Source organism: Leptodactylus fuscus, chromosome 11 (assembly GCF_031893055.1).
Source record: "Leptodactylus fuscus isolate aLepFus1 chromosome 11, aLepFus1.hap2, whole genome shotgun sequence".
NCBI classification, from domain to species: Eukaryota; Metazoa; Chordata; class Amphibia; order Anura; family Leptodactylidae; genus Leptodactylus; species Leptodactylus fuscus.
This window is the reverse complement of record NC_134275.1, coordinates 50,329,855-50,340,089: the sequence shown is the minus strand read 5'-3', so window position 1 is coordinate 50,340,089 and position 10,235 is coordinate 50,329,855. Positions and strand designations below refer to the sequence as shown.

At 45.8% G+C, this 10,235-nt stretch overlaps 1 protein-coding gene across 2 annotated transcripts in view; it reads right to left on the bottom strand.

Annotated features, from left to right (window-relative positions):
• Positions 1–1,193: 1,193 nt before the first annotated feature.
• The window catches only part of CCDC9 (coiled-coil domain containing 9), a 35,272-nt gene continuing 26,230 nt past the window's right edge, over positions 1,194–10,235 (bottom strand). Inside the window, exons 14-15 of one of the 2 annotated variants that reach the window (XM_075260113.1) lie at positions 9,901–10,220; positions 1,194–2,615 (exon numbers count right to left, since the gene is read on the bottom strand). In XM_075260113.1, coding sequence (XP_075116214.1) covers positions 2,586–2,615; positions 9,901–10,220 — 350 coding nt within the window. In that variant the 3' untranslated portion in view covers positions 1,194–2,585. Of the gene's footprint in view, positions 2,616–9,900; positions 10,224–10,235 lie in introns of both variants that reach the window. The other variant, XM_075260112.1, reaches the window with a different exon arrangement.

The window sequence follows — 10,235 nt, the reverse complement described above, 5'->3', positions numbered from 1 at the left end:
ATAGTGCCAAAGTGCTTGAGAGACGGCAGCACCCGCACGTCACGTCCCACCGTCTGAAGGAGAAACACTGAATAAAAAGAAGGGTCTTACTATAAAATAATAAAGCAATACAAAAATAATGAAATCTGCATTTTCTGAATGGTAAACTAAAAGTCAACACTTAAAGGGAGTTTATCATTAAAACCAGAATATCACCCCAGCCCTGCAGATAGATAGGTTACTGTCACCAGAACCAGCATATCACCCCAGCCCTGCAGATAGATAGGTTACTGTCACCAGAACCAGCATATCACCCCAGCCCTGCAGATAGATAGGTTACTGTCACCAGAACCAGCATATCACCCCAGCCTTGCAGATAGATAGGCTGGTTCTTGTGACACTAACCTATCACCCCAGCCCTGCAGATAGATAGGTTACTGTCACCAGAACCAGCATATTACCCCAGTCCTGCAGATAGATAGGTTACTGTCACCAGAACCAGCATATTACCCCAGTCCTGCAGATAGATAGGTTACTGTCACCAGAACCAGCATATCACCCCAGCCCTGCAGATAGATAGGTTACTGTCACCAGAAACAGCATATCACCCCAGCCCTGCACATAGGTAGGGCTGGGGTGATATACTGGTTCTGGTGACACTAACCTATCTATCTGCAGGACTGGTGATATTCTGGTTCTGGTAACACTAACCTATCTATCTGCAGGGCTGGGGTGATAGGCTGGTTCTGGTGACAGTAACCTATCTATCTGCAGGACTGGGGTGATATGCTGGTTCTGGTGACACTAACCTATCTATCTGCAGGACTGGGGTGATATGCTGGTTCTGGTGACAGTAACCTATCTATCTGCAGGACTGGGGTGATATGCTGGTTCTGGTGACACTAACCTATCTATCTGCAGGACTGGGGTGATATGCTGGTTCTGGTGACAGTAACCTGTCTATCTGTGCGGCTGGGGTGATATGCTGGTTCTGGTGACACTAACCTATCTATCTGCAGGACTGGGGTGATATGCTGGTGCTGGTGACAATAACCTATCTATCTGCAGGGCTGGGGTGATATGCTGGTCCTGGTGACAGTAACCTATCTATCTGCAGTGCTGGGGTGATATGCTGGTTCTGGTGTCAGTAACCTATCTATCTGCAGGGCTGGGGTGATATGCTGGTTCTGGTGACAATAACCTATCTATCTGCAGGGCTGGGGTGATATGCTGGTTGTGGTGACACTAACCTATCTATCTGCAGGGCTGGGGTGATATGCTGGTTCTGGTGACAGTAACCTATCTATCTGCAGGGCTGGGGTGATATGCTGGTTCTGGTGAAAGACTTAAACCCCATTTTTGACCTATAAATCGTTACAAAATTCTATTCTGCCTGAATGAATATCTCTGTAGTGGTCACAGGTTTGTTTTTCTAATACAGAACTCCAGATCTTCTACATAGATATATACACCAATTTCCAGGTGTCGAAAAGTAGCAAATCGTTGATTTTGTGACTTTTTAGACTATTTTGCAAAAGATGTCTCCTTTTACAGTCTTCTGCTACTCGTGCTGCTTCAAGGGAGTCACTAGTCCCTATTGAGCTATCAGCACTTCCACATACCCGGGTTCACATGAGTAAAACACTGATCTTTGATGGGTGCCCGAGATATTCGCTTTTATCCTGATACACTAGTGGTTTGTTTGGTACAATGAAGATGACGCCATTGTCTCATTGTCTATGATTGACAAGGCCAAGTAGTGTACAATTGAATCACACCAAAGAGGGAGAGACCAGGTGCTGGAAGCAATAGCTCTTAGGTGCAATGAGAGCAATGGTGGCATCTTCATTGTACAAAGACAAATGCTACTAAGAGCCCCTACAACAGCATACAAGTGGTTTAGAAGAGATGTAGGTGTTGGTAGACTCCCTTTAATTAGTAGTCATAAAGGTAGAGGCATAGCTTATATTCCCTTTAAACAGGGTTGTGAGGCCCTCGAAAACATGGCCGCTTTCTTCTTCTCAGGGAGTGACCTTATTCCGTTGGTCACACGGCAATTCCATCTCTCTGCCCCTTTGAAACAATATTCGACTGAGCTGTAGGATGGTCATGTGACCAACGGACATGAAGTCACTTTCTGAGAAGAAGAAAGCAGCTATGTTTTCGATGTCCCGCACAATTCCTTCAATACTAATCCAGAGCGTTGTACAATTGTCTCTTTACAGCAAACAATAAATCTGCAAAAAGAAGAAGTGTCCTAAAATGCATTTTCAAAAGTAATCTGGTGTGTGTCATGTGTTACGTGTAGAGCGTGGACATGGCGCCAAGATTTCTTAGAAGTAGATGTTTCATGAATGAAGACACTTGACCTTCCCAACAACAGATCTTCATCACTTGTGTGAAATTAGCCAAAGATCCTTAGTGCAAGCGAGAGCGCCAGCCATATGAACACCGGCTATGATCTGAAGCAATAAATACTGTAGTGGACTGGAGATAGAAGTGTTCATGCCAACCCAAGACAAAGCTTTCTGTGGGCGTCTGCAATAGCTCAAGCATGTCTTGTCAGGAGAGATGCCTGAGAAATTTCCACGGGAGATCTTGACCGGTCAGGAAGATGGTGGAGCCTCAGTACTTTGCTACAGGAGGAAGAAGAAAGACAAGATGGTCTATTAAGGTAATGATGATAGCGATCACCCCGATCTTGGCATTGTATACAGTGTAGTTGAAGCAGAAATACAAGATACGTTAGAACATGCATCATATATAGATGGTAAAGCATGAATAGCATGCGTAGGAAAGCCATGCTGACATAATGTCCCAGTGCATTCAGCAGATATGTCTTACACTTATATTCGAGTTAGGCTGCAGTCGCCGCGTCATTCCATTCACTATCATTAGGCACAACACTGTGACCTTACATTGCACACGTATGTAACCTTAGCTCCACATGCCAAGCGTCTACTAAATATGGAGCCTGATGGCATGATAGGAGTTGTACATTTGATACATCCGGAGAACCATAGGTTGGAGCACTCTGCATTAAATCGTGACCCCCATAGGGCAGGTTCACACGTAGGAATTTGACAAGGAATTTGAGGCGATCTCCCATCTAGAATTCCTCTCCAAATACAATAGCGCTTCAGGTTTCCACCAGCTACAATGGAACTAATCAGAATCATTGGGGATTCCACAACCAAATATGGGATAGTGGGAGGCAGATTTTGGATGGAGCTGATTTTGAGGTGCTATTTGCTATAACTTCACCATATAGTGCCTTGGGGTAAGTTCAGACGGTGGATAATGAAAATGAATTCCTCTTCATTTTCTGCTTCCATTTTCCGGACGCATCCCAGCGGGACATTGGCATCCCATCACGGCTTTCCACTGTTGAGATGGGAGTCAGAATCTGGGTGGAATCTGCTGTGGATTCAGGAGTGAAATCCGCCTCCAAATCCAAGGAAAATTACTAAACCTCTCCAGGTATTTCAGATGTGAAATATTAAGTGCACACTTCTATATTACAGAGAGTATCTCCATCTTGGATTGACAGTACAAGTCAGTAGCCAATGTCTACAACTTGTTTCACTGATAAACCATCACCACAAGAAGAATAGTGCTGAGGGTCTATGTATATACCTGGTCACACATACTCACCTATGTATATACCTGGTCACACATACTCACCTATGTACACTCACCGGCCACTTTATTAGGTACACCTGTCCAACTGCTCGTTAACACTTAATTTCTAATCAGCCAATCACATGGTGGCAACTCATAGCATTTAGGCATGTAGACATGGTCAAGACAATCTCCTGCAGTTCAAACCGAGCATCAGTATGGGGAAGAAAGGTGATTTGAGTGCCTTTGAACGTGGCATGGTTGTTGGTGCCAGAAGGGATGGTCTGAGTATTTCAGAAACTGCTGATCTACTGGGATTTTCACGCACAACCATCTCTAGGGTTTACAGAGAATGGTCCGAAAAAGAAAAAACATCCAGTGAGCGGCAGTTATGTGGGCGGAAATGCGTTGATGATGCCAGAGGTCAGAGGAGAATGGCCAGACTGGTTCGAGCTGATAGAAAGGCAACAGTGACTCAAATAGCCACCCGTTACAACCAAGGTAGCCAGAAGAGCATCTCTGAATGCACAGTATGTCCAACTTTGAGGCAGATGGGCTACAGCAGCAGAAGACCACACCGGGTGCCACTCCTTTCAGCTAAGAACAGGAAACTGAGGCTACAATTTGCACAAGCTCATCGAAATTGGACAATTGAAGATTGGAAAAATGTTGCCTGGTCTGATGAGTCTCGATTTCTGCTGCGACATTCGGATGGTAGGGTCAGAATTTGGCGTCAACAACATGAAAGCATGGATCCATCCTGCCTTGTATCAACGGTTCAGGCTGGTGGTGGTGGTGTCATGGTGTGGGGAATATTTTCTTGGCACTCTTTGGGCCCCTTGGTACCAATTGAGCATCGTTGCAACGCCAAAGCCTTCCTGAGTATTGTTGCTGACCATGTCCATCCCTTTATGACCACAATGTACCCAACATCTGATGGCTACTTTCAGCAGGATAATGCGCCATGTCATAAAGCTGGAATCATCTCAGACTGGTTTTTTGAACATGACAATGAGTTCACTGTACTCCAATGGCCTCCACAGTCACCAGATCTCAATCCAATAGAGCATCTTTGGGATGTGGTGGAACGGGAGATTCGCATCATGGATGTGCAGCCGACAAATCTGCGGCAACTGTGTGATGCCATCATGTCAATATGGACCAAAATCTCTGAGGAATGCTTCCAGCACCTTGTTGAATCTATGCCACGAAGAATTGAGGCAGTTCTGAAGGCAAAAGGGGGTCCAACCCGTTACTAGCATGGTGTACCTAATAAAGTGGCCGGTGAGTGTATATACCTGGTCACACGTACTCACCTATGTATATACCTGGTCACACATACTCACCTATGTATATACCTGGTCACACGTACTCACCTATGTATATACCTGGTCACACGTACTCACCTATGTATATACCTGGTCTTACATACTCACCTATGTATATACCTAGTCACACATACTCACCTATGTATATACCTGGTCACACGTACTCACCTATGTATATACCTGGTCACACGTACTCACCTATGTATATACCTGGTCACACGTACTCACCTATGTATATACCTGGTCTTACATACTCACCTATGTATATACCTGGTCACACATACTCACCTATGTAAATACCTGGTCACACATACTCACCTATGTATATACCTGGCCACACGTACCCACCTATGTGTATATCCGGTCACATGTACCCACCTATGTGTATATCCGGTCACATGTACCCACTTATGTGTATGCCGGAGCAGACGTACCCACCTATGTGTATATCCGGTCACATGTACCCACTTATGTGTATGCCGGAGCAGACGTACCCACCTATGTGTATGTTTGGGCACATGTACCCGCCTTCCTGCAGCAATACTGTAAATCACCATAACATCAGCACATTAATGGACAATGTAGGAGAGGACGCTGCGGCACTAAACATGAATTATTCATCACGTCTCACTATGTGCAGCTTTTAAGAAACAGGGAAAAGACATAAACTGTGTAATGTGGAAATCTCACTTCCTGAGTAACCATGTAAATGCTGTGGCGGCAGAAGATGATCCATCATCTCTCTAGAACAATCTATCATTCCTAATTTATCAGGCTCCATGAAGTCCCCTATAAGATCATGGCTTCCATCTGAGCCTTCACTCCAACATACAGGGGACCCGGTGACTTATAACCGGGTGAGCCAGCAGACCTGGTGCCAAATGGCAATGTGAACAAAAACTACCTGAAACCCAAATGACCTGATGTAAGCAAGCATCAGCAACATGCAGAGATCTGGGTAATGGCACGGGGATGGGGGGATGGGTGCCACTATTATACAACACTCATTCACACATTGGATCAATTATTTATTTGCAAACTATGATAAAACAGGATTTGCAGACAGTATTTTACACAAAAACCTAAAGAAGGTGATGGTGTATCAACTCCATAGAGGGGGCAAGATGGTGGCTCAGTGGTTAGCGCTATAGCCTTACAGCGCTGGAGTCCCAGGTCCACATCTGAGCACAGACAACACCTGCCAGGGGTCTGATTGGGAATGTAGATTATGTGAGGGGAAAAATATCTGTGCAAAGAGAGAGAAAGTCGTTTTTCGGCCATCTTGGTGTGTATGCTCCATTTTGTTATATACTGTATATCCTCCATTATTGAAGGCCGTAGCATATATATTGACAGACTGTGCTAACATGATTAGGGGGCTATATTGGTGGATACGGACAATCATGTGTTAGCTCATGGATCATGTATGCACGTATTGTAGATGTATATGCCCATTCTATACTCTGACCAATGATAATTCATATTTCTATGTGATGTCATTTGTTACGCTGAAATTAGCATAAAGTCATTATTCCTCTTTATAAGCTAAATAACATGTAATAAATCTCAGAACACTTCTGATATCCTGCACCTGAGTATACGCGTCTTTGTGTTCTCCGAGCTCGTCATCTATATTTCTTTCATTCCCAGGGCGTTCCCCCAACAATTGCAAACCCTATACGGGACAGTGACAACGTTAAACACTGCAGAATATTATGGCGCTATATACCGTAAGTAAACTAGATAACTAGACATACCTCACATATAGTATAACAATACAATATACCGCCCAAGACCATACCAATAGGGTCTATGGACTATTACAGGGCGTGTGGGAAAACCTTGGTACACAATATCTAGCCTGGAAACCATTTGCTATAGACGTATACAAGCATATATATAGTTCAGGCTAAGCAGTGTATAAAATACAGTAATTGCCCTTTCCATGCGCTGGAGAGCGCAGGCAATGCTATATACGGTGATTCAATTGCAATGATCATGTATATTGCAAACAAAAAGCAAATTCAAGACGTTCACGTGACTACATAAGTTGGACATGGCTCAGATGTTAAAAGGCTCAACAGTATCTAAGGATTCGCTGAGAGGTAAAATCCACGAAAATATAACTTTTATTGATATATTCAGATAACAATGGAGCTCAGTTCACACTGGAAATGAAAGAAGTGCGGCAGCTGAAAAAAAATAATTGTCCCTCAACGTGTTTCACCGCCACTCATCAGGAAAAGATCTGAGTACGACATAATGTAGAAATGCTCTTAGCAGACCCCGGTTCCATCCCTCAGTCTTAGTTCACACTTCCATTGCCTGGGCAGGATTTCGGGTGAGTTTTTAAGGCTGGATGGGTGGAAAAATGTCTGATACTAGTGGTCACAGTGAGTGGATAGCACTGATAATATACCACCCCCCATTTATTGTGATGCTATAATGCCCCCAGCTCTGGACATTACTCATTCCATGCATGAACTCTGCACTTCCACTACAGGACCAAAACTGCCCCCTTCAAGAGAGATCAGCCGACAGCCAAGGACCTGCGCCCACCTTTATGGCTGCCGACATCCAAGGACCTGCACCCACCTTTATGGCAGCTGACATCCAAGGACCTGCGCCCACCTTTATGGCTGCCGACATCCAAGGACCTGCGCCCACCTTTACAGCAGCCGACATCCAAGGACCTGCGCCCACCTTTATGGCAGCCAACATCCAAGGACCTGCGCCCACCTTTACGGCAGCCGATGTCCAAGGACCTGCGCCCACCTTTACGGCAGCCGACATCCAAGGACCTGCGCCCACCTTTACGGCAGCCGATGTCCAAGCACCTGCGCCCACCTTTATAGCAGCCTACATCCAAGGACCTGCACCCACCTTTAGGGCAGAAAACATCCAAGGACCTGCACCCACCTTTATGGCAGCCGACATCCAAGGACCTGTGCCCACCTTTATGGCAGCCGACATCCAAGGACCTGTGCCCACCTTTATGGCAGCCGGCATCCAAGGACCTGTGCCCACCTTTATGGCAGCCGGCATCCAGGGACCTGCGCCCACCTTTATGGCAGCCAACATCCAAGGACCTGCGCCCACCTTTACGGCAGCCGATGTCCAAGGACCTGCGCCCACCTTTACGGCAGCCGACATCCAAGGACCTGCGCCCACCTTTACGGCAGCCGATGTCCAAGCACCTGCGCCCACCTTTATAGCAGCCTACATCCAAGGACCTGCACCCACCTTTAGGGCAGAAAACATCCAAGGACCTGTACCCACCTTTATGGCAGCCGACATCCAAGGACCTGTGCCCACCTTTATGGCAGCCGACATCCAAGGACCTGTGCCCACCTTTATGGCAGCCGGCATCCAAGGACCTGCGCCCACCTTTATAGCAGCCGACATCCAGGGACCTGCGCCCACCTTTATGGCGCTGGGAAAGGCAGTTTTTACTGCAGTTTATTGCCAGGATGCTCTCTCTTGAATGGGGCAGTTTTGGTCCTATAGTGGGGTGGGGTGTTCATACATGGGAGCAGTAATCTCCAGAGCAGGGTGTAGATACGCAGCGGCCATTTGAAGTGTGAATTAACACTAAGTGATCGATCCCGGGTCTAATAAGAGAATTTCTACATTACGTCGTCCTCAGATCTTCTCCTCCTGATGAGCTACAGAGAAATGTGTTGGGACCATTATTAGAGGAACAATCATTTTGTTTCAGTTGCTGCATTTCTTTCGTTTCCAGTGTGAACTGAGCTCCATTTTTATCTGAATATTTTATGTTTTAGTGGATTATACGCTCAGTGAATCGGCCCCACAGTGAAAATCAACAGTGTCTAAGCATTCAAGTCCTCCCTTGGCAATAATGGGTTAACGACAGAGCTGGAGTATTATGGCCTAAATTAAAAATGTGATAATTTAGGCATTTTACCTCAATTACAATTAATGGCAATTATTTGGGTCACGCCCCTTTTACAGTATGAGTATATAAGGTTTACCTGGCACTTTTGTTTGCACCAAACATGGCTGAACCGAAACTGCTATTATATTGTGGGTCTGAAGAGAATAATAAACTGAGGCCCAGGGGAGGTGAGCAAACATGTTACTCACCGCTCCTGGACTCCCTGCTGTCTCCGATTCTTCTGACTGACATCAGGGACCGCTGAGGCCTGTGATTGTGTCTGTATGTCACAACACCACCTGACCTGTTGAGGCCCAATCACAGGCAGTCAGAAGAATCGGAGACAGCAGGGAGTCACATTGGTTTCCAGGAGAGGTGAGTCCCATGGTTTTTTATGTTTGCTCAACTCTGCTTATTATACTTTTCAGAAGCCACAGTATAATAGCAGTTTTGGTTCGGACATGTTTGTTCCTGATGAAACTGTACAAGCCGATTGGGTGCAACCAGCAGACTCACAGTTTTCCCAGACAATGAGGGTTCCAAATGCAAAAAAAAAAGGATTTCCTAAAACAGAAAAGTTCCTATCTTGTCTACGCTCAGCAGATTCCAGTAGTAAATACTGATGAACAGGGGAATAAGTGGAAGCGGTTGCAGCCTGGGCACCGAAGCCTTAGGGGCCCACATGGTGTCACTTCACCATTTGGGGAGACCAGTACTATACACTATGGTTGGGAAGCCTGGTACAAAGTTTGCACTGGGGCCTTCTGCTGCACAATAAAATATTCCACCAGATTTTACTAAACAAATATTGAACGGACTTGGACCCCAAGCACTCATGCCATGTGTCACTGCCCTTCCCCCCACTACTCATAGCAGGTCATTTATGGTGCGCGGCTGGTACCAACAATCTTAATGGATCTGAATTAGACAAAGCATGCAGAGAGGAAGCGCAGATAGTTAATACTGCCAACATTACAGCCCCACAGCGACAGCAACATGATGCAGAATGGTGACATGCCACACAGATGCAAGAAAGGAGATGACAGTTCACACAGAGGTCTTTCTGTAACAAACCGTTTCAAAGTCAGCAATGTGCACAGATTTTGCAGCTGCTTCCATTACTTCCATGGTGGGCGAGGTCTCCCGTGTGACTTTTTGAGCCTGGTCTGAGACTGCTGAGAAACTTTCTGCTGGTGGTGAGGTCTCCTCTGCAGTTGGAGGGGTTTCTTTGACAGCTGGTGAGGTCCCTTCTATTATTGGGGTGGCCACTGTCTCATCTAAGGAGGTTCCTTTTACAGGTGGGGAGGGTTCTTCTTCAGCGGGGGTAGTCCCTTCTTCAGCTGGGGAGGACCTTTCTTGGGACAGGGAAGTGTCTTTATTAACTGGAGAGGTTTCTTCTGAAAATAAAT